The sequence below is a fragment of the Canis lupus genome, chromosome 21, assembly GCF_048164855.1.
Source record: "Canis lupus baileyi chromosome 21, mCanLup2.hap1, whole genome shotgun sequence".
Classification (NCBI taxonomy): Eukaryota; Metazoa; Chordata; class Mammalia; order Carnivora; family Canidae; genus Canis; species Canis lupus.
The window spans coordinates 262722-287563 of NC_132858.1; the positions used below are offsets into that span (position 1 = coordinate 262722).

At 37.8% G+C, this 24842-nt stretch overlaps 1 protein-coding gene across 7 annotated transcripts in view; it reads left to right on the forward strand.

The window, feature by feature from the left end:
• The first annotated feature begins 1101 nt into the window (after positions 1-1101).
• The window catches only part of LOC140612211 (membrane-spanning 4-domains subfamily A member 3-like), a 40186-nt gene continuing 16445 nt past the window's right edge, over positions 1102-24842 (forward strand). For 2 of the 7 annotated variants that reach the window (XR_012013515.1, XR_012013517.1), the window contains exons 1-6: positions 1102-1495; positions 9223-9317; positions 11883-12026; positions 14232-14288; positions 24043-24076; positions 24202-24321. Coding sequence is in view for 3 of the 7 variants with exons in the window: in XM_072789287.1 (XP_072645388.1) it covers positions 9273-9317; positions 11883-12026; positions 14232-14288; positions 24202-24321 (366 nt within the window). In the remaining 4 variants the exon portion in view is untranslated. The remainder of the gene's footprint in view (positions 1496-9222; positions 9318-11882; positions 12027-14231; positions 14289-24042; positions 24077-24201; positions 24322-24842) is intronic. The other 5 variants (XR_012013516.1, XM_072789289.1, XM_072789288.1 and 2 more) reach the window with 4 other exon arrangements.

Here is a 24842-nt window from a genome sequence, read left to right on the forward strand (position 1 = left end):
CCCTGTGCATGATACTTGTTTTCTCCCAGATTTCTGAAATGCTCTAACCACTACTTCCTTTGGGTTCTGCTCAAATATCACATTTGCAATGAGGCCTCCTCTTCCATTTAAAAATACAACCACACTCACACCCTCCCTATTCTTCATCTTTTATTGTCCATCATAGCACTTTTTTTTGGTCACATGCTATATATTTCACGTGTAGATCTTGTTTATTATCATCAGCCCACTGCCTCTATTATGTAAATTCAAATGACCTTAGGGGTTTTTATATTTTTTCTTGCTGCTATATTTCCAGTACCAAGAACAATATGAACACAGGTAGGTGCAGTGTAAATACCTGTTAATTAACTAATATGCAAAGCACAGCAAATCTTTACTCCTAACTATATTTTTACTAGTCCTCCTATGCAAAACATTTAAAATTTTTAGGCAAAGCCAGAGTATAGAAGAGAATCTTTAAATAAACAGATGGGGGCAGCCTGGGTGGCTCAGCGGTTTAGAGCCGCCTTCAGCCCAGGGTGTGATCCTGGAGACCCAGGATCGAGTCCCACATCAGGCTCCCTGCACGGAGCCTGCTTCTCCCTCTGCCTGCGTCTCTGCCTCCCTCTCTCTCTCTCTCTCATGAATAAATAAATAAAATCTTTTATAAATAAATAAATAAATAAATAAATACAGATGGTTCTGTGGTTCATTCATTCATTCATTCATTCATCATTACTATGTGCTAGACATAGTGCTATAGCTGGTAATAGCTGATTGCCAAGGGTTAGGGGGAAAGAGGGATGTAGAAGATTCTTGGTGACAGGGAGCTTCCATGATGTCCCTTCTTCAAAGGTGTCTTTCTGCCAAGTTACCAACCAGAAGGTAGAGTCAAGCATCATACTCCCAAGTCCAAGGACAAAGTATGATGCTGACACCACCAGTTAAGGGTGACATCACTGTCAGCCCAGTACCCCACCATCTTTGAGGGAGCTTGTGGGCTCAGCAGAACTGCTGGAGTCTCACCGCACCATGGGGATCTGCGCCGGGCTCCTCACGCAGCATCACCCCCCCCGCCCCCCGCCGGCCACCGCAACCCGCAGCCGCGCTCTTGGCCATAACCGCAGCGCCAGAACCACACGCACGAGGCAGGGGGATGAGGGCCACAACCGAGGAAGCAGCGCCCACCCGGCTCCCCCGGCTGGAAAGCCCCGAATTGAGGACACCACCTCCAGGATCACGCTCCTCTGGCCCTGGGTTCAGAGCATGACATCAATGTAGGGAGCCTCGGCCGGGTTGCCACTAGGACTCAGACCCGGTCACACTGAATCAGGGATTGCCAGGTCCTGGCTCCCTGGACGGCCTTGTCCCGGGTTCTCCCATCGCTAGAAACATTTTACTGGTAACATTACTTGAGTTGAGAAGATCCATGTTCTTCCTAGGCGTTTCAGCCCCATTCAGACAGCTGGGTGGCCTACCAAGCGTTGCCTGGGAGAATTTTTTGTCACTTGAAGTAAGTGATCGCCCAAGGGTAAGCTGACCTTGTGAGTTGTAACTCCATTATAAACCCAGGCCTGCAGTTAGCATCCACCCAGTCTGGGTTCCTATTTGGAACCATTTGTTTTCTCTTTTTATCCTAATGCTTCAGATCTCCATATGAGATATTCTAGAGTCTGGATTTCAGCTATTTTGTCCGATCAGTGTTTATCACCTTGAGATGTGTCTCCAGAGTCCCCAAAGAGAATTTTGTATATTCATATAGCTTAGATTTAAGTCATTCCATTCCAGACATCCCATCCAAATTTGACAAAAGGCTATCTGGAGTTTGAGCTTGCTTTTTAGGACTACAGTAATAATAATACAGTCATGGTTGTATTTATTGTATACCTACTGCATACCAAACACTTCCCTAATTTTATTCTCCTTAATATTGACTTCATGAATGGCATAAGCCTATGTGCCATATACTAAGAATTCTCGCCTAAAATACCACAAAATGAAAGCCAATTCAGTGTTGTTTGAAGGACGTGTAGAAATTTGTATCATACAATTATTCAGCAATCATTGAGCTCCTAAAATGTGTCATATCCTGTGCTTAAAGTCCACAGTTAAAAAGGTCAGTATGACACAAACATACAAAAAAAAAGTAAAAACACACCAAAAAAAAAAAATTGACCTGTTGGTAGAACTGAAACTAATCAGAAATGGCTGGAGTATTCTTTGAGAAATTCCTGTTGTTGCAAGTAGCAAGATTTTTTCCTTTTTTATGACTGAATAATATTCCATTGTATATGTATATACCACATCTTCTTTACCCACTCATCTGTTGAAGGACATCTAGGTTGTTTTCTTGCTTTTGTGAATAATGTTGAAATGAACATGGGGGTGCAGCTATCTCTTTGAGATAGTGATTTCATATTCTTTCAATATATACCCAGAAGCAGGATTACTAGACCATGTGATAGTCCTGTTTATCATTTTTGAGGAACTCACAGACTGTTTTCCATTGTGGCTGTACCAATTTACATTCCCACCAACAATACACAAGGGTTGCCTTTCTCCATACCCTCACCAAAATTTGTTATCTCTTGTCTTTTTGATAAGAGACATCTTAACAGGTGTGATGTGATATCTCATTATAGTTTTTATTTGCATTTCCCTAATGATTCCTAATGATCATAATTAATCCCTAATGATTAGTGATGTTAAATATCTTTTCATATATCTGTTTGCCATGTGTATATATGTCTTATTCTGAAAAATATCTATCCAGGTCTTTGCCCATTTTTAAATTGAGTATTTGGTTGTTTTCTATTAGATTGCAAAGTTTCCTTATATATTTTGGATATTAACCCCTACTGGATATATGGTTTCCAAATATATTTTCCCTTTCTGTTGATTATATTTAATGTCATTGATTGTTTCCTTTACTGTACAGAAAATTTTGAATATGATGTAGTCTCACTTGTTTATTTTTGCTTTTGTTGCTTGTGCTTTTGGTATCAGACCCAAAAAACTCATTGCCAAGACAAACATCAAGGAACATTTCCCCTATGCTTTCATCTAGAAGTTTTGCAATTTGGGGTCTTATGTTTAAATCTTTCATCCATTTTGATTTGACATTTAATATGGTATAAGATAGGGGTCCTATTTCATTCTTTTACATGTGAATATTTAATTTTCCTAAAGCTATTTATTGAAAAGATTATTATTCTATTGTGTATTCCTGGCACTTTTATTGAAATTAGTTGACCATACATACATGGATTTATTTCTAGGCTCTTTATTCTGTACTATTAATCTGTATCTGTCTTTATGCCAATACCATGTTTTATTTTTTTAAAGATTTTATTTGTTTATTCATGAGAGACACAGAGAGAGAGGCAGAGACATAGGCAGAGGGAGAAGAAGGCTCCTTGCAGGGGGCTCGATGTGGGACTTGATCCCCAGACCTCGGGGAACACGCCCTGAGCTGAAGGCAGACGCTCAACCACTGAGCCACCCAGGCATCTCAATACCAAGTTTTAATTACTATAGTTTTGTAATATAATTTGATTCCCTGGAGTAAATTATATTATATTGAATTATATTATATTGTAGTATATTATATTGAATTATATATCAAATTCCAGCTTTGCTCTTGTTTAATATTGCTTTAGCTATTCAGAGTCTTCTGTAGGTCCATACCAATTTAAGGATTGTTTTTTTCTATTTCTATATAAAAAAATGTCATTGGAATTTTAATAGGAATTGCATTAAATCTATAGATTGCTTTGGACATCATGGAAATTTCAACAATATTAATTATTATGATCCATGAACACAAGACATCTTTCCATTTATTCATATCTTCCTGAATTTCTTTCATCAATGTCTTATAATTTTAAGTGTACAGATCTCTCACCTTCTTGGTTAAATTTATTCCTGAGTTATCTTTTGTGGTATTGTAAGTGGAATTGTTTTCTTTATTTTTTTCAGATAGTTCATTATTAGTGTATACAAACACAACTGATTTTTGTATGTTAATTTTTAATCCTGTGACTTTACTGAATTCATTTATCAGTTTAACAGATTTTTTTGTGGAATCTTTAGAGTTTCCTATTTATAAGATCATATCATTTGCAAACAGAGACAATTTCAGTTCTTCCTTCTAATTTGGATATCTTTTCGTTCTTTTTCTTTCCTAATCACTCTGACTAGGACTTCCAGTACTATGTTAAATAGAAATGACAAGAGTGGGCACCTATGTCTTATTCCTGAACTAAAGAAAGTTTTCAGCTTTCTGCTATTAAGTACATTTTCTGTGTGCTTGTCATATATAGTCTTTATTATGTTATGATACATTCCTTCCATACCTAATTTGTGGAGACTTATTATCATGAAAGGATGTTGAATTGTTTAATGCTTTTTTTGCAACAATTGAGATTTTTTAATCTTTCATTTTGTTAATATGATATATCACAGTTATTGATTTTCATATTTTATCATCCTTGCACCCCCATGGCTAAATCCCACTTGATCATGAGGTGTATTTCTTTTGACGTGCTATTGAATTTGGTTTTCTAATATTCTGTTGAGGATTTTTACATGTATATTCATCAGAGATATTGGCTTATAAATTTATTTTCTTACAGTGTCCTTATCTGGCTCTGGAAATAGGGTAAGGCTGGCTCATAGAATAAGTTTGGAAGTGTTCCTTCCTCTTCAATTTTTTTTTGAAAAGTTTATGAAGTATTTGTATTCTTTAAATGTTTGGTAAAAGTAACCAGTGAAACTATCTGGCCCTGGACTTTTTTTGTTGTTGGAAGGTTTTTTATTACTGACTCAATCTCCTTACTCATTAATAGTGTATTTATGTTTCTTCATGATTCAGTCTGGGTAGGAATCTCTAGAAATTTGCTGATTTCAGAGTACCTATTTCACAGGATTACTGAGTATTCAATATGAGTTAATACATGTACAGAACACAGAAAAGTACTTTGGCTGAGTAAGCACTTTCTCATTTTTACCTTTCTTTTTCTTTATATTTTCTAGGGTAACAACAGAAGTTTTAACAAATACTGGTTTGTTTATTTTTTTCCTATTTTTATTGGAGTTCAATTCGCCAACATATAGCATAATACCCAGTGCTCATCCCATCAACTGATCAACTGCCCCCCTCAAACCCATCACCCAGTCACCCCAACCCCCTACCTAACTCCCTTTCCACTACCCCTTGTTCATTTCCCAGAGTTAGGTGTCTCTCATGTTTTGTCACCCTCACTATAATTTCACTCATTTTCTCTCCTTTCCCCTTTACTCCTTTTCACTATTTTTTATATTTTATATTTATATTTTATATATTTATATTATATATTATAATATATTATATTATATTTTATTTTTTATATTCCCCAAATGAATGAGACCATATAATGTTTGTCCTTCTCCGATTGACTTATTTCTCTCAGCATAATACCCTCCAGTTCCACCCACGTTGAAGCAAATGGTGGGTATTTGTCATTCCTAATGGCTGAGTAATGCTCCATTCTATACCTATACCACATCTTCTTTATCCATTCATCTTTCGATGGACACCAAATCTCCTTCCACAGTTTGGCTATTGTGGACATTGCTGCTATAAACATCGGGGTGCAGGTGTCCTGGTGTTTCACTGCATCTGTATCTTTGGGGTAAACCCCTAGCAGTGCAATTGCTGGGTCGTAGGGCAGGTCTATTTTTAACCCTTTGAGGAACCTCCACACAGTTTTCCAGAGTGGTTGCACCAGTCACATTCCCACCAACAGCGTAAGAGGGTTCCCCTTTCTCCACATCCTCTCCAACATCTGTTGTTTCCTGTCTTGTTAATTTTCCCCATTCTCACTGGTGTGAGGTGGTATCTCATTGTGGGTTTGATTTGTATTTCCCTGATGGCCAGTGATGCGGAGCATTTTCTCATGTGCTTGTTGGCCATGTCTATGTCTTCTTTGGTGAAATTTATGTTCATGTCTTTTGCCCATTTCATGATTGGATTGTTTGTTTCTTTGCTGTTGAGTTTAATAAGTTCTTTATAGATCTTGGATATTAGCCCTTTATCTGATAGGTCATTTGCAAATATCTTCTCCCATTCTGTAGGTTGTCTTTTAGTTATGTTGACTGTTTCTTTTGCTGTGCAGAAGCTTTTTTATCTTGATTAAATCCCAATAATTCATTTTGTCTTTTGTTTCTTTTGCCTTCATGGATGTATCTTGCAAGAAGTTGCTGTGGCCAAGATTTGTGTGGAATCAGAAAAGAACCCAAATAGCCAGGGGAATATTAAAAAAGAAAACCATAGCTGGGGGCATAACAATGCCAGATTTCAGGTTGTACTACAAAGCTGTGGTCATCAAGACAGTGTGGAACTGGCACAAAAACAGACACATAGATCAATGGAACAGAATAGAGAATCCAGAAGTAGACCCTCAACTTTATGGTCAACTAATATTTGACAAAGCAGGAAAGACTATCCACTGGAAAAAAGACAGTCTCTTCAATAAATGGTGCTGGGAAAATTAGACAGCCACATGCAGAAGAATGAAACTAGACCATTTTCTTACACCAAAAACAAAGATAAACTCAAAATGGATGAAAGATCTAAATGTGAGACAAGAATCCATCAAAATCCTAGAGGAGAACACAGGCAACACCATTTTTGAACTTGGCCCCAGCAACTTCTTGCAAGATATTTTATTTTTAAGTATTCTCTTTTTTTATAATAAATTTATTTTTTTATTGGTGTTCAATTTGCCAACATACAGAATAACACCCAGTGCTCATCCCGTCAAGTGTCCCCCTCAGTGCCCGTCACCCATTCACTCCCACCCCCCGCCCTCCTCCCCTTCCACCACCCCTAGTTCATTTCCCAGAGTTAGTAGTCTTTATGTTTTTAAGTACTCTCTACACGCAATGTGTGGTTCAAACTCACAACCCCAAAATCAAGGGTCACGTGCCCTACCAACTGAGCCAGCCAGCGAGGTGCCCCCAGATACTTTTTTAAACAAACTAAGAGTTGCAAATAATCATACCAGACCATAAAGAAACATAAAGTTTCTCAACCCAAGCAAGGTTACAGTATATAGGTTGTCAGATCCATGGATTGTTGGTGGGGTTATAGGACCTGGCTTCGGCAGCCCAAAGTTTTTGAGCACTGGTCATCAAACTGAGTCTCTTTGGAAAATGAATCTCTGTTACATCACAGGACATTTAGTTCCTTGCCTCTTGCATGGATAAGAAAGGCTTTCAGTTTTGCCTAGCCATCATCTCCTACCTACTCCTTTATCCTACCATTACAGTATACTGACCTGACTAACTAGAATAATTGGAAACATATGAATGCCCCGTTAAACTTTTATCATAATTTGTATAGTCACCTAGGATTTACATTGAATGAATAAGTGATGGCAGACTGAGTCTGAGCAGTTAATTCTCTATGGGACAGTTGGCTAATTGATCATCTTAAAATATAGTGTGGACCTATCCTTAAATTAGTGATTATTTGCAAATAACATTCAGTGCTAATTTCTGCCTGTCTTTTCCACCTGGTAAATGATGCAACTTGTGGTGCTAAGCAATTCTTGGCTGCTCCTTATACAAGAAAATATAAGTGGACCAAAGAGCTTACTTATAATATTTGAGTCCATCTTTCATATTTATTAATGTAAATGTCTATATCTTTATACACTTATTTGTGCTTTAAAAATAGATATCCACTTAAAGGGAGAAATGAAATACACATATGCATTTTACACTTTCTTACCATCTCAAAACAATGAAAACACATTAGCCAACATGAGGGCAAGCCATTACATCTGCTGGAAGACAGATACCAACAGAGAAGTTAAAGCTAGTCTCACAATCTTAAAGGACCCCCTATTCTGAGTGTAATTTCTCTTTCTTCCCATAGCTTTACCAACACTTCATTTCCCCAGAATTCTGTCTTCTCTCCCCGCTCCTTCTCTTATAAAACCAGGGTATTGGTTGGTACCAGGGTAGCAGATATAACAACCACAAAATTTCAGACTTAAAAGAACAAATATTTATTTTTCACTTTATGAAGTTTTGTTCAATGTTGCAGGTCAGCTGTGGGCCTGCCTCCATGTGTCTTCATTCTGGGATTCATACTAAAGTGCAGCAATATCCTGGGAAATTATATACTCACAACAGAGGGAAATGATAGAAACTTACAACACTTCATTGGATTTTGGCTCAGGCTTGGCATGTGTCATGTTCCTCACATTGGATCAGTCAAAGCATGTTCTAAGGTCACATCCAATATCAGTGAGGTATAGAGATATATTCCTTCCATGGAATGGAGGGTGGACACTAAGTCACAAGACAACATGTGAAAATGTATAAGTCTGTAACAGAGAAAAGGAAAACAATAATTAGGGACAATAATTCAATTGACCGTAGCTACTTCTCTGAATTACCTACCAATAAGCTCTTGGAAAAGGCTACTAGGCACAACCTCTGGCAATTTTATCAACTTAAGATGCAAAAATGCTGCCTTTGGTCCCAAGCTTTTTCAATACCTAGCCATTATTCTGGAACTTTTAAAAAGTTCTCACTTGATGTACATCCTCTTATATTAGTTTTAACTAAAATAAAGAGTAATTTGTTTTAAAGATGATGCAGATATGGCTCATAGATAGATCTAAGAAAGCAACTAGAATCAGGGAAGTGAGAACCATTAGAATCTTTAAGGAATACTCTCTCTCCATCTTTTTACTCTAGGGGTTCCTCCACTCTTCTCTCCAAACCCAAATTGGGACTATATTGTTTTACTGCTAAATATAATTTCCTGAGAAGGGAACTATGATTGGTTCCATTAGAGTAAGTTTCCCACACCTTATCCAAGCAACTATGGCTAGATTGAGGGACATTCTTGTGAAGACCCAACATGGCAACAGGATCCCAAACTTGGGTGACCCTAGAGATTTATGGGAGCAGGTAATTCTTAGAAAGGGTGAAAATAATGGGAGTTGGGCACTTATATCAAAAGATAACTGCTCAGTCTCATTTAAAGACTACAATGGAAACATAAAACCTAAGAAGTAGGTCTCAGTGTTTGACAGAAAGTTGTTAGGTGTGTAACATAGAAGTAATATCAGTGAATGGACTCAAATCCTCTTTCAAGGAAACTAGTGGAAAACTGGAGGCTGCAATGTGAAGTGTCTTATCTCAAAAATAATTAGTTTACTTTTTCTCTGTATTTCTCTACAGAAAAGGAGTCCATTCATTCTCTACAATTTCTATAGCATATCTTAATTAAAATGCCAAGAAGATATACCCTAAGAATGGAGACCAGAGCACTGGGGGTAAGGACTAAGTGCAATATATAGCAGGTCAATAAATGATGACTGTTGCACCTTCCTAACATAAAAGGGAAGAGACATTGGCCACATCTACAATGAACTCCCCAAAGGAAGGAAAGTTGATTAAAGTTGCTTATTCTGAGGCCATAGATAATTGGACAAAATTATGGATCTACAAAACATTTCTGAATAGCTCAATAGCATCACAACCTACCCAGGATTTTAGCAAATACACTCTGAAATTGGTTATCAATCTCATAAACAATGAGAAGGTCTGTTTTCTGCCTTTGTTTGTAAACAGTCTGAAACAAGCTTATAGATCATAAATTAGGTGGTCAGGCTCGGGCAATGGAACCAAAACAAGAAGAGGCTAGAGATACTGCAGCTCTGTGGCCTGTGGCCATTTTATTAACATTGGGCTCAAAACATGCTCCCCCTATATTTAGCTCTGAGGTCATATTCCTTATCAATATTTTGCTTTTCACTTCTCCTAAACCTTAGAATTCTCTACCTTTTGTATCATCCACTAATATTTGTGGAGGCTTGAAGCATATTTCAATATAAGCCCGCAAAATTAAAACATGTCCTAGGAAAATTCCCAATATAATAAGTCTATGATTATCTCCAGCTGGCCGGTAGCTATTTGGCCCACTGCTAGAAAAAGGGCACAACTTAATGTAGCAGAGCCTCATGTATAGCAGGGGCAGGACACTGGTGCTTTCTCTACCTCATCCCCCACTGTCATGGACAGCAGTCATGGCAATGTGTGTGAGAAGGGGTAAGCCTCTCACTGGCCATCCACTGGCCTACCAGCAAGATCCACCACCTCAGAGAGGAGGAAGTTTTAAGGTCTTCTACTGAGTTCCTCCTACTAAATCCTCCTGAGTCCTCCACTGAACTCATTAAGTCAGAGTGGATGGCTCAGAAAGGAGTTGATTCTGAAAAGTGGCAATAGTGGACAAGTCTGTTTGATCCCATCCCAAACGGCCATCCCTCATGTGCCAGATAAAGGTGTGAGTAACCAATAAATGCATGCTTTTGTGTTGTCTCAGTGTAAATTTCAAGGGAGAGGAGTTTCATTACCCAATAGCCAGTTCTTGACTTTCTGTGACAGTTAATTTTTATGTATTAACTTACCTGGACCACAGGATTCCCAGATATTTGGTCACATTATTTGGGGTGTTTCTGTGAATGTGTTTTTATTTTTATTTATTTATTTATTTATTTATTTATTTATTTATTTATTTATTTTTATTGAAGTGCAGTTGACATGCAATGTTACATTCATCTCAGATGTACAACATACTGACTGGACAAGTCTATACCTTATGCTATGCTAACTGCAAATGTAGCTACCATCTATCACCATGCAACACTATTATACCATTGATTATATTCCCTACACTGTACCTTTTGTTCTCATGACTTATTCATTCCATAACTGGAAGCCTGTATCTCCCACTCCCTTTGGGCCATTTTGCTCATCTCCTCATCCCCTCCTATGAAGGTGTTTTTAGAGGAGATTGGCATTTAAGTCAGTGAATTTTGAATAAGGCAGATTACCTTCCATAATGCAGATGTGCCTCATCTAATAAGTGAAGGCCTGGCTAAAACAAAAGACTGACCTTCCTGGCCTGCTTCAGTGGTGGCAGGCACCCTTGTCACTAGTGTGTGTTTGTGGCTCCACTCCATCTGGAGAATAAGTCCCTACTCCACAAAGGGCACAAAGGAATACTTCACATAGGAGTTATAGAAAATCAGAGGTCATTGGAGAGTCTTCCTTCATGCTTTTTTGTACAAAGCCTAAGGCTCTGGTCCAGAGAGTAGTTACAAAAGTCAGTATAGAATATGAGAGTGGGGGGATCCCTGGGTGGCGCAGCGGTTTAGCGCCTGCCTTTGGCCCAGGGCGCGATCCTGGAGACCCGGGATCGAGTCCCACGTCAGGCTCCCGGTGCATGGAGCCTGCTTCTCCCTCTGCCTGTGTCTCTGCCTCTCTCTCTCTCTGTGACTATCATAAATAAATAAAAATTAAAAAAAAAGAATATGAGAGTGGGCAGAGCAAAAGGAAACTGAAGCTCAATTCTCAGACAAGAGAGAATGAAGAATGAAGACAAGGTCCAAAAATACCTTTTGGAGTTAGTGATAGAGAACGAGAACTCACTTGCCGATCACGATTGATCTCACAGATCCAATGGTATGAAGTAGAGGAATTGACAGAGCCTGAGAGATCCTCAAGACCAATAGCCCTCTTTTTGGTAGTGTGTCCTCCTGAACCAAACTGACAAATAGGCCTCTGATTTTTATTTAACAGAGCCAACTAGAAAATTAAATATGAAATATCTCTGAAGATGCCTATGAAACAAAAGCACATATTCCCTGTTTAAATAAATGTGGAGACCTCACCATCCATTTGTGCCTGCTCTTTATCCATCTTGGTTCTTCCCTGACGTGTAGTTCTTTTATTGCTGCTTCAGAAATACCAGGATAAACTGGATATTGCTATGCCATATTGCAATTGTCCATGATAGATTTGATTTGAGTAGTAATGATGGCTTTCTCTTCCCACAGGCTGTGCAAATCATGAATGGCCTAATTTACTATGCATTGGGGTTTCTTTGTTTTGCATTATTTGTCTCAGAAGAGGACAGGAAACAAACTGGTCATATCCCTGTTGTTGTTACACTAATTTACATATTTTGGTCAGCACCATTTGTGAGTATACCATATTGCTATTGATTTTAATTTTTTTTCTAATCTGTCCAGTGACTTACTCAAGAAATCAAGTAATGAATAAAGACCCAATGTCTGACTCTGTGGAGCTCATTTTGCTATGGAAACACCCAAAATGGTGGGCAGGGATAGAGTGTATACTCAGTCTTTTTATGTTTGCTGCATGTTTTGATAAGTTCCTTGAGAGGGAGAGGTGTGCATGCAGAGAGATTTTGAGGGTGTATCCCTGAAAAGAGAGTGGCTACCTGGATATCTATAAGGCTTTCTTCCCTCCACCACCACCACCCCCTGCTCCCGCCAGAGTGAAAATCCAAAGACCTGACTGAACTTAATATCTCTGGGTATCATAGTGATTTTTAGAGAGATTACATAAGGAAAGAGAAAATAAGAGACATGGGAAGGCCAACAGAAATTTGGGTACATGAAACAAAGATTTCTAAAGTGGGTGTTTCAAGTAAGGATATTGTTAATGTAATAATTCCATAGCCATAGTTGCTGAGGTACCCAACAGAAACATGCCCAGTTATAAGGTACTACTCTCAGGGAAGCCCAAAGCCATGCTTCCCACAAGTTATTGTTTGCTCACAGTTATATCCAACCCAGAAGCAAATTATCCATCAAGGTTCGTTATATCCATGAGCATCATAGCCTATTAATACAACTGATATTCCAGTTGTAGCAAGCATCCAACTGAACATAGCTAGAAAGGTAACCTAACCCAAAGCCATGTTTCCCCTTGGAGGAGAAAGGATTTCATTAGTTCCTTATGCACCCTTTTGCACTCCTCAACCAAAAACAAGGTTTCAAGGCAGAAAAGATTAGAATGCAATAACTTTTTATAAAAGGGCTCTGACACATAGTAATAAGTGCTCTAGATGGGAAAAATTTATTTTTTTAAGATTTTATTTATTTATTCATGAGAGACACAGGAGAGAGGTAGAGACTTAGACAGAGGGAGAAGCAGCTCCATGCAGGGAGCCTCATGTGGGACTCAATCCTGGAACTCCCGGATCACTCCCTGAGCCAAAGGCAGTCACTCAACCGCTAAGCCACCCAGGCAGCTCAGAAGACATTTCTTTAAAGGCTTCCTACAGCCTGAGTCCTCAAGTTGAGGGCATTTACCAACACTGAGAAATTTCTGGAAAGAATTATATGTCATAAAGAGAAATGCTTTGAACTGAAAGAGTACAATGAATCGCCCGTTACAAGGCATCTAAAAAAGATCCTAAGTTCAAGATATAGAAGAGAAGCTAACAGCAGAAATCAACCACAAATAGAAATTATTGTTTCATTCTAGTATGAATTGGGCACCTTCCAAAAGTGCTTCAGGTCTATTTTATATAATTGCCACAGCAACTCCATGATCACTATTATTGATCCCCATTTTACAAATTAGGGAATAGAGACTTAGAAAATGTATGTAACTCTACAGAGTGACCCAGAAGGAAAGTGTCAGAGACTTTTTGAAAAATCAGGCTAAGGTACTTCTGCTTCCCTGACAGGAACTCATTTTCCTGGACTGCAAGATTCCCAGTCCCCTTCAGATGAATCATCTTTTGTTAGTGCTATGGGCAGATTGAAGGCAGGTATAAGATCTACCTTTGGGGAAAATAATTAAGTTCTTCATTTATCAGGGACAACAGTTCTTTCAATTGGTGCCAGAAGGTGATGTTAGCACTCAGGACATGTTTGTGCAAGACAAGGTGTCACTCTTCAAATCAAATGCTTTGAAATTATTTCCTATTGATGAAATCTTTCTTCTACAGCATTAGGGGAGGGAGTATTTGCAAGTGAGAGCCACCTCACTGGCCACTAGAGATTACTTTCTAATAATTTAAATCATAAGCTTAATAAATGACAGTCCAAACATATGAACTACCTACTGCCCGTTCCTCGTAAAGTCATTGTGAGATTGATAAGTCCCATCACCAACGTGAAAGTTCCTTAATGACCAGAGATGTTAAAATTTCTTTTCATTTCTGTAACACCTGTTAACAGAGAAATAGTGAATCCATATTTGAGAACATCTACTAGTGGTCATCACAGAACTGAAGTAATTAAACTTCTTTCTTCTGAGAATTCAGTGATATTTTGGATCTCAAGAATGTCATTGGCATTGTGAAAGTGCTTATTTAGGGGACCATCAACAGGAGTAAATGTTTACAAATGCCTGTTTCTATCTCCCAGTTCATCAGCTCAGGATCCACCAGTGTACACGTACAGAAGCGTCCTACAAAATACAAGGTATGTTGGAATTCTTTGGAGTAATGCTGAAAATAAAAATACCACCTGACATAAACTGAAGAGAAGAAAATATTACTTCTAAGCCAGCTTTTTTTGGGAGATAAATCTTTTCCAAATGTTTGAGTAGGAAAGAAATTCATTTATTTTTACAAGGATGCGTGCACTGTAATGCGTATTTTAAGTATGGGTTTTATGGAGGGTGCCGTGTGAAAAACAGAGTTTATAAGGCATTGGATGTGAGGATTTTGATGGAATAAATCATTTCAAGCTATCTAAAGGGATATATGTAACCAAACAAAATGACTTGGGAGTCAGACCTGTGAAGGGAGGAAAGGCAGGTGGGGCAAGTTTAGTGTTTCATTGGGGAAGGGCATAAGACAAAATAATATGTGGAAAGAGAATTGCCTTCAGCAAACTCAGAGCTAAAGAATATCATTAGAATACAGGTCAAGCATCATTAAAATACATCTAACAAAGGAGTCACATTTTCCTTTAGAACTTCTCCCACTGTGGTTAGGATCATAGTTCTAGAGGTCCATTGCCTAAATTCAAATTCTAACTACTCTACTATTGACTGTGTGAATTCGAGCAGGTTGCTTTTTGCTCTGTGCCTCACTCTCTTGGTCTGAAAAACATGTGGCTCCTCCTACCCCCTAACTCAAAGGACTGTGGGAAGGATTAAATGAGTGAATAAGCAAGAGCCCCTGGCACACTGTGAGCATTCAATAAATGTCAGCTCTACTAATCAAAGTCTACAGAGGAAGACAAGGGACTAGTAAAAGAAGAAACTGAAGAAATACTGTTTCATAATTCAGTGAAGGATCTGCCTACTTTCATTACCCCACAACCCAAAAGAACAGGATCAAAGAGATGCTAGAGGCTATCTTGTTCAGCAGCAACTTTCTGGCTATAACTATTGGCATTAAGTTTTTATACCTTTTTTTAACCTTCTACCACTGTTACCATCAGTTTTTATCCTAGGCTTTTTCTAAGTTTTTCAGTGTATTCCCAAGGTTTACCTGCAATCCACACATTATCTGATATATAAGTACAGTTGACCTCAAAGCCCATGAAGCACCCTTTAGATTTTGCAAATCCCTGGAACTGATGCTCTCGTGCTTCGGTTTCTGTATTTGTGCATACTGTCCCAATTTTGCTTCACAACATCAAAAAAAAAAAGTGTAAACAAACTTGGCTTCTTGTTTGGTTTTCACGAAAACTCACAAAAAGTTTTTTTTTCCTTACATGAGGGATGGTGGGTGGGAAGATTATGCCTCTAAGTTCTAGCCATGATTTGGCTGCCCCTGTAATTCTTCCCCCAAACTTCCAGCCTTGCTGTTTCCCCGCCTTCCTCTCCCTCTCCTCATTCCACCTCAAGAAGCAAAAATAAACTCTTGATTGTGTCTCATGTAGAACAACTCTATTTCCTTCTCTAGAAGCACTCGACATCTCTCCTTACAGAAACACAGACTCATCTACCTCAGGGATACTTGTCCTGGAATTTCCCAAACTAATGTGATTCAACTTCACAAGGAGAAATCAAATCATTGTTTATCAAGTCATGAAAAAATGCTTTGGAAAAACTGTTCAGCTGGCAACACAATATTGTATTATACTTAGGTACCATAATGCACCTAACACAGCCAATATCAGGGGCTCAAATTCCAATAACCCAATTAAAAAATACTTATTGAGCTTCAGGCAAGTTTTGAGTGTGTAGGAGGTATCACTGAACAAACAAAGATTGATTGCCCCCATGGAACTTCTATCCTAATAGGTGATAAAGACAATAAACATAACAAATAAAGAAATAATTCAGTGTGCTACAAGGTGATAGCTGGCATGGGAAAAAAGAAAACATGAAAGGGGCTTTCACTGGGGGCTGTTTAAGTATGATTATCCAAGTAAGCCTTATTAAGTAGGAGGTGTTGGAGCAAAGCTTGAGGGAGAAAGCCATGCAGATAGCAGAGGAAACAGCATACCCAGCAAAGGGATCAGCCATTGGAAAAGCCATAGAGTGAAAGTATGTCTGGCATGTTCTGGTAAGGAAGCCAGTAAGGTTGTAGCCAAAGAGGCCTCTTAGACAAGCTTTCACCCTGGGGAAAACATGGAGTGACTGAAGTGTTCTGAGGAGTGACGTGATGAGGGTGTGTCTTGAAAGGATCATTCCGACTAAAATTCTCTGAGACTGCATGCAAGATGTGCCAAGTTAGAGGTAGGGAGGCCAGTTACAGGGCTCTAACAGTCAGCCAGGGAAAAGAGGGGAGTGGTTGGGACAGAGAAAATCAAATGGAGGGGATGTTATGTGCTGGGCTACTGGATATATTTGAAGGTGGTGCCAACAGGATTTCCTGATGAGTGCCAAGTGTGAAAAAAAGAGAGGGACTAAAGCATAGCTTTTGTCTTGAGTAATTGGAAGGATGAAATTGGGAATCTTAGGTATGAAATAATATTTAACATGATGAGGCTTGTCAAGTACTCCAATGGAGGGGCATAGCAAAGAGGAAAAGAGAAATAGGACCAAGCCCTAGGGCATTCCAACATGAAGATTAAGAACAGGATAAAATAGTATTTTTAGTAAAAAGTTTCTTAGTTTAACATCTTTTCCTAAGGAGTACAGTGTTACTTATATTTAATTCATGTGCATCCCCTACAAATTAAAGCAGAAAATAAATATATGTATATTTGTGTAAGGTATATGTCTTCTGCATGAACACTTTTTAAATTATTTTTAATATAATGAATAAGGTGCCCTCTTTATTTAAGTTTAATAACTTTTATTTTCTGAAAACCTACCTATTTATTTTCATATTAACCTGGGAAAATCTGTAGCGTCTAGGTAAATATATACGAGCTTAATCAATTTTGATTTTTTTAAGTGTACAATTCAATTAATTTTGGTATATTCACAAATATGTGCAACTATCACCACAGTTAATTTTAGAACATTTTGAATACCCCTGAAAGTAACCATGCACCATTTAGCTACTGCTCCCCATACCACAACTCCCCATTCTCCCCAGCCCTTGGAAACCACAAACCTATATTCTGGCACCACAGATTTGCCTATTTTGGACATTTTATTTAAAAAGCTATCATAAAAAGGCAATAAGTAATTTTTTATGAATGGCTTCTTTCACTTAGTATATCAGAACTTCATCCGTTCTATAGCTAAATAATACTCCATGGTACAGCTATGCTACACTTTGTTTATCCATTCATCAGTGATGAATTTGGGTTGATTCCACCTTTGGCTATCACGAATAGTGCTGTTATAAATACTGGTGTACAAAATTTTATTTGAACACATGTTTTTAATTCTTTTTAGTATATAAGTAAGAGTGGAATTGCACTGTTGTATGGTAACTCTGTTTAACCTTTGGAAGAAATGACAGACTATGTTTTTTTTTTCTTTTTTTCTTAAGACACATTTATTCAGCGTCATGATCAGACTATTACATTTAGCAATCAACAGCATGAGTACAAAAAAAGATCTACATTAAAACCCTTTGTTGAAATATCAGAAAGGGAGACAGAACATGAGAGACTCCTAATTCTGGGAAACGAACTAGGGGTGGTAGAAAGGGAGGTGGGCGGGCGGGGGATGACTGGGTGATGGGCACTGAGGGGGGCACTTGATGGGATGAGCACTGGGTGTTATTCTATATGTTGGCAAATTGAACACCAATAAAAAATAAATTTATTTTTAAAAAACCCCTTTGTTGGAATGCTTTACACTTTTCACAGAACAGAAACTAAAATAACCTGTTATACAGTTAGTCACAGACTATGTTTTCAAAGTGACTACACCATTTTATATCCCCACCAGCAGTGTGTGAGGGTTCTTATTTCTCTATATCCTCACCAACACTTATTACTCTATTTCTCCATATCCTCACCAACTTATTACCTGACCTCTGACTATAGCCATCCTAGTGGGTCTAAAATAGCATCTTATTGTGGCATGAATATGCATGTCCCCAATGATTACTGATGTCGTGCATCTTTTCATGCTATTGGACATTTGTATGTCTTCTTTGGAGAAATGTCTATTCAAGTCTTTTGCCCATCTTAAAATTAGTTATTAGCTTTTTATCATTATTCAGTTTTAAGAGTTTTTATGTATTTTACATAGAAACCCTCATTAGATATATGATTTGCAAACGTTTTTCCATTCTGTGGATTGTATTTTCACTTTCTGAATAGTGTTCTTTAAACACAGAAGCTTTAATTTTGTTGAAGCCTTAACTTATCTATTTTTCTTTTGATGTTCCTGCTTTTGATGCCCTGTTTAAGAATCCATTACAAAAAAACAAAGATATGAAGATTTATGCCTGTTTTCTTATAGGCATTTTACCGTTTTAGCCCTTATATTTAGGTCTTTGATATCCATTTTGAGTTAATTTTTGTTGATGATGTAATGTAAGGGCCATATTTCTTTTTTTTTCTTTTCTTTCTTTCTTTCTTTTTTTTTTTTTTTTGCATGTGAATATCTAGTTGTCCCAGCGTAATTTTTGAGAAGACTATTTCTTCCCCATTAAGTTGTCTTGCCACTCTTGTGGGTTTCTTTCAGGACTTCAAATTCCATTTCATTGGTCTATATGTCTATTCTTACACCAGTACGACAAAACTTTGATTACTTGTAGTACATTTCAAAATCAAAGTGGGAGTTTCTGCTCTTCATTTTTGCTCTTCTTTTTCAATTTTGCTCTTCCTTTTCAAGATTTTTACTTACTATTCTGAGTCTCTTTCAATGTCATATGAATTTTAGGATTGGTTTATCAGTGTCTATAAGGAAAAACAGTTGAGATTCTAATAGGGATCACCCTGAATCGGCAAGTCAATTTGGGTAGTATTGATCTTACCAGTATTACATCTTCACATCCATTTGAATGTGGATATTTTTGCATACTCCTTCACGAATGTTTTTTAGTTTTCAGAGTATGTTTTGGACTTCTTTGGTTAAATTTATTCTTAAATATTTTATCCTTTTTTATGCTTTGTAAATGGAATTGTTTTCTTTTTTTAATAATAAATTAATTTTGTATTGGTGTTCAATTTGCCAACATATAGAATAACACCCAGTGCTCATCCCGTCAAGTGCCCCCCTCAGTGCCCATCACCCAGTCACCCCCACCCCCTGCCCTCCTCCCCTTCCACCACCCCTAGTTCGTTTCCCAGAGTTAGGAGTCTTCCATGTTCTATCTCCCTTTCTGATATTTCCTACCCATTTCTTCTCCCTTCCCCTCTATTCCCTTTCACTATTATTTATATTCCCCAAATGATTTAGACCATATAATGTTTGTCCTTCTCCGATTGGCTTATTTCACTCAGCATAATTGTTTTCTTAATTTTATTTTCAGATGGCTCTTTTCCAGTGTATAGGAATACCATTGATTTTTGTACATCAATCTTGTATCCTGTCATTTCACTGAAGTTATTTATTAGTTCTAATAGTTTTTAGTTCTTAGGCTATTCTGTATAAAAGAACATGTAATCTGTGAATAGATCCTTGACCAATCTAGATGACCTTTGTTTTTGTTTTTTTTTTATTGCCTAACTGCCCTGGCTAAAATCTCTAATACAATGCTGAGTAGAAGTTGTGAGAGCAGACATTCTTGTCTTTTTCTGATCTTAAGAGGAAAGCTTCCAGTGAGGATGCAATAAGTAAGCCAACCAGTAAATATGTTCACTATGGGTTTTTCATAGATACTTACCAAGTTCAGGAAGATGTCATTTATTCTAGTTTCTTGAGTGTTTTAATAATGAAAGTGTCTTGGATTTTTGTCAAGTCTTTTCTGCATCTATTAAGATGATCATGTGGGTGCTTTTTATTTTATTGATATAGTGGTATTACATTAATTGATTTTGGAAATTAAACTGGCCTTGCATCAATGGAATAAACCCCATTTAGTTATGGTGTATAATGCTTTTTATATGTTGCTAGATTAGGTTTGTTAGCATTTTGTTGAAGATCTTTGCATCCATGTTCATAAGAGATATTGGTGTATAGTTTTTATTTTGATTTTTAGATTTTTTTTAAAAAGTATTTATTCATGAGAGACAGAGACAGAGAGAGACAGAGAGAGAGAGAGAGGCAGAGACAGGCAGAGGGTGAAGCAGGCTCCATTCAGGGAGCCCAACGTGGGACTCAGTCCTGGTCTCCAGGATCACGCCCTGGGCCGAAGGCGGAGCTAAGCCGCTGAGCCACCCGGGCTGCCCTGGTGTATAGTTTTGTTGTTGCTGTCAGGATGCTTTGGTCTGGTTGTGGTCTCAGGGTAATTAAATACAGAATGTTAGGAAGTGTCCCCTCCTACTGTATTTTTGGAAGAGTTTGTTAAGAATTGATATTAATTCTTCTTTAGATGTTTGGTAAAAGTTACCATTGAAGTCAATTGGACCTAGTCTTTTGTCTTTAAAAAAAAATCGTATTTATGTATTTGAGAGAGAAAAAGAGAGTATGAGTGGAGGGAGAGGCAGAGGGAGGGGGAGAAGCAGACTCCCCTCCCAGCAGGGAGCCTCAGAACCCTGAGATGAGAGGATCCCTGGGTGGCCCAGCAGTTTAGTGCCTGCCTTAGGCCCAGGGTGTGATCCTGGAATTCAGGGATCGAGTCCCACATCAGGCTCCCTGCATGGAGCCTGCTTCTCCCTCTCTCTCCCTCTCTCTCTCTCTCTCTCTCTCCCTATCTCTGTCTCTCATGAATAAATAAATAAAATCTGAAAAAAAAGAAAAAATAAAAGAAAAAGAACCCTGAGATCGTGACTGGAGCCAAAGGCAGATGCTTAACATACTGAGGCACCCAGATGCCCCTGGAACTGGGCTTTTTCCTCATGGAAGGTTTTTTATTATTAATTCAAATCTCTTATTTTGTTATAGATATATTCAGATTTTTTATTTCTTCTTTGGTCAGCTGCAAGAGTTTACCAATTGCTAAGAATTTATGTATTTCATATGTTTCATATTTTATGCCATAAAATTTTCCATAGTCAACATCATCAGCAGACCTTCCTCTACTTGTTTAATCATTTACTTTAGTTCTCTAACCATCTTTATAATGGCTACTTTGAAATCTTTGTCTAATAAAGATTACATCTGGCCACTCTCACAGTTTCTGTTACCTGCTTTTTTTTTCTGGTGTATAGATCAAAGTGTATAGGTGTATATACACTTCTGTTTCTTTGCCTGTTTCATAAATTTTTTGTTGTTGGAAACTAGGCATTTTAGATAATATATTGTAGTGACTCTGGGCACTAGGTCTCCACCCTAGGGCTTATTTTTTTTTTTAAGATTTTATTTATTTATTTATTTATTTATTTATTTATTTATTTATTTATGAAGGGTGGAGAGCATGAGTGACAGGGGTGAGAGCAGAGGGAGAAGCAGACTCCCTGCTGAGCAAGGAGCCCAATGAGAGACTCCATCTCAGATGCCTGAGACCATGACCTGAGTCAAAGGCAGAGCCACCCTGTCATCCCTAGGGCTTGTTATTGTGATTTTTTTAAAGGACTGGCTGAAATTATTTAGTGAAGTCTATTTCTCCTTGTCAGTGTTAAATTGTTCCTCAAGGGTGGATGCAGCTTTAGATATACCCACAGTCACCCTAGGATGCTTATTTCTCTCCCAGACAAAATCTCTGAGTCAAAGCTCTGGTGTTAACACCAATAAAAAAATAAATTTATAAAATAATAATAATAATAAAAATAAACACAAAAAAACAAAAACAAAAAACAAAGCTCTGGTGCTAGGATGAAGCACAGACACAATGGAGTGTTTCTCTTTGAGTGACATCCCCACTTTAATAGCTGAGGGTTTGGAGCTTCCCAGTGTCTTGATTAAATGTTTCTTCATTTGTTGTAGGCTATCAGGACTGTTTCTGGAGATTTTAAATGTTGGGAGTTTTGGGGGTTTTTTAGTAATTTTCCTAAGTTTGGCTGAGGAGTTGATCCATGGAATTCCTCACACTCTCATACTGAAAGCAGAACACTTCAAATATTAATAATGTTGCATATTTAATTCAAATGCTTGATTCATATGTGGAATATAAGAAACAGCACAGAGGATCATAGGGGGAATGAGGGAAAACTGAATGGGAAGTCATCAGAGAGCGAGACAAACCATGAGACTCCTAACTCCAGGAAACAAACTGAGGTTTACTGGAGGGTGACAGGCATTAAGGAAGACATGTGATGTAATGAGCACTGGTTGTTATACATAACTGATAAATTATTTAACTCTACATCTGAAATTAATGAAGTACTGTATGTTGGCTAATTGAATTTAAATTTAAAAAAAACAAAATACTTGATTAGGATTTTTTTGGAATATAAATGTCTTTTTATAGGTGATCCTGGTTCATAAGCCTCTCTAACCCCATAAATGGTCATAGGGTAAGTGTCCAGAGGCATTGTAAGTGTGCATTTGCTTGAGTGTACAACCTGACTTTGTACTAAAGAAGAGTTTTTCTAGCTGACACTTTCATCAGTATAGCTCTACACTTCAAAAAGATAAAATTGAAATCCTTAGCACAGCATTCTAGATTCCTCATAAAGTAATCCCTGCCCACTTCTCCAGCCACATTTTATACAACTCCATTTCATGTCCCAGCCACACTGAAAATGTCATTTTCCTGAAGACCTGCTTTTCCATACTTCTGAAAATTTTGTATACTGTTCTCTTTTCTGTAATACATTTTCTCAATTTTGTCCACCACTGTGAACTGGATCTGGCTATATCAAGAAAGACAGGATCTACTGAGAAGAAGCAAGGGTCATAGCACCTAGGAGGTAAAGGACCAAGCTTAGAAAATACATAGGATCAGAGAGAGTTTCAGAGGCCAGAAACAGAAAGCCCAGAAGTGCAATAACTAGCTGTTTTTTAACAAGGAGAATCTGGCCCGGCTATTACCATCACTAAATCATAGCTTCCTCTAGCACCCAAGGGTCCAACTGCTTCTACTGCATGACATCCCAGCCACCAGTTCTAGAAATGAATGCCAGTCTTTTGTTCATCTTTAAGTTACTTGCTCAAGATTCACAACCCTTAGGAAGAGCATTTCATTGGATTGGCAATGCCCTGGTTCTGCTTACGTTGGATTGAAGAAAGAGAGATAGATCCTCCCTCCTCTGGATTTTGTAGTAAGTCTGATAAACGTCTTTCATAAAAACTAAACCAGGGAGGAGAGCACCTGGAATAAAAGAAGGGCTGCCTTCTGGACAATCAAAACTTAATATGCCACTTAAGTTCTTTCTTTGGTTGATCAGCATCAAATCACCTCCTTCTTCCCATTATTAAAAAAAAATCCTCTTTAAAATGTAACTATCCTTTATGCATTTATGCATACATACAATGCCCATGAAGCCTTTTCTCAAAGGGCAAAGTTTCTCTTTGTAGATCATGCAAGATCCACAATGCCATCACCAAGAGAGTGGATGCTATCTTTTTTTTTTTTTTTTTTTTGAGTGGATGCTATCTTGAGGCAAGTTGGAAACTATGGAAAAGTATTAACTGGTATGGTGGCTTTCTGAGGTAGGAATGACACTGGCAGATCCTAGACTTGAGGCTTCTTCATAGCATGACATTTATGAAATTTTATTAAATGAAACTGTTTGTCATTTTGTCTCCTCCATTAGGTTGTGAGATTCTTGAGTAGAAGCCTGAATTTACCCCTAGCATGTTTAGCATGTTGTAGGCACTGTTTAATTATTTGCTGAATAAATACCTCATCTGAAATGTTTTTATCCTGTTGGGTTCCAGACCAATTTGATGCAGAGTCCTGACATCAACCACAGTAAGATTCCAGAGAATCAGATAAAAAATTTCCAACTTGCATGTTCTAGATAGGACACAAAATTATTGCTTCACCAAAACCTGTTTATGCTGCCCATGACCAGTTTTCTTTTTTGTCTTTTGCAGCTTATTTCTAGCCTTGTTATGAACATCTTATGTACCTGCTTTTCTACAATTGGTATGATTATATTTATTATTGCATGTTTCACATATCATCCAGATGCCGATGAATATATTTGGACACATGTAAGTATTAAGTTTAATAACAAATGGATCCAAATTTTAGACATAAATGAAGAAAACTATGCTAAATGATGTATGGTGTACTGGGCAAGGTACAGAAAAGACAACCAAATTCAATAGCTATCTTCAGCATAGAAATATAAAAAACAAACTGCATATCCTCCAAATTTTTGCCAAGGGAATATTTAAAAAATCAGCTTTAGTCCAACTAAAGAAACACTAGAAGCCTCAGAGAGAGATCAGAACTATCATTATGTGAAGATAGAGTGATAAGATACCTAGAAAATCGCAAAGACTCAGCTAGAAAACTACTGGAACAAAACAGTTCAGTAAAATATCTGGGTAAAAGACAAAAGTATATGATTAACATAAATATATTTTTAGAGAAGGAGAGGGAGAGAGAGAATCTTAAGCAGGCTCCATACCCAGAGTGAAGCTTGATCTCGTGACCTTCAGATCATGACCTGAGCCCATATCAAGTCAGAAGCTTAACCAACTGAGCCACCCAGGTGCCCCAATATGTT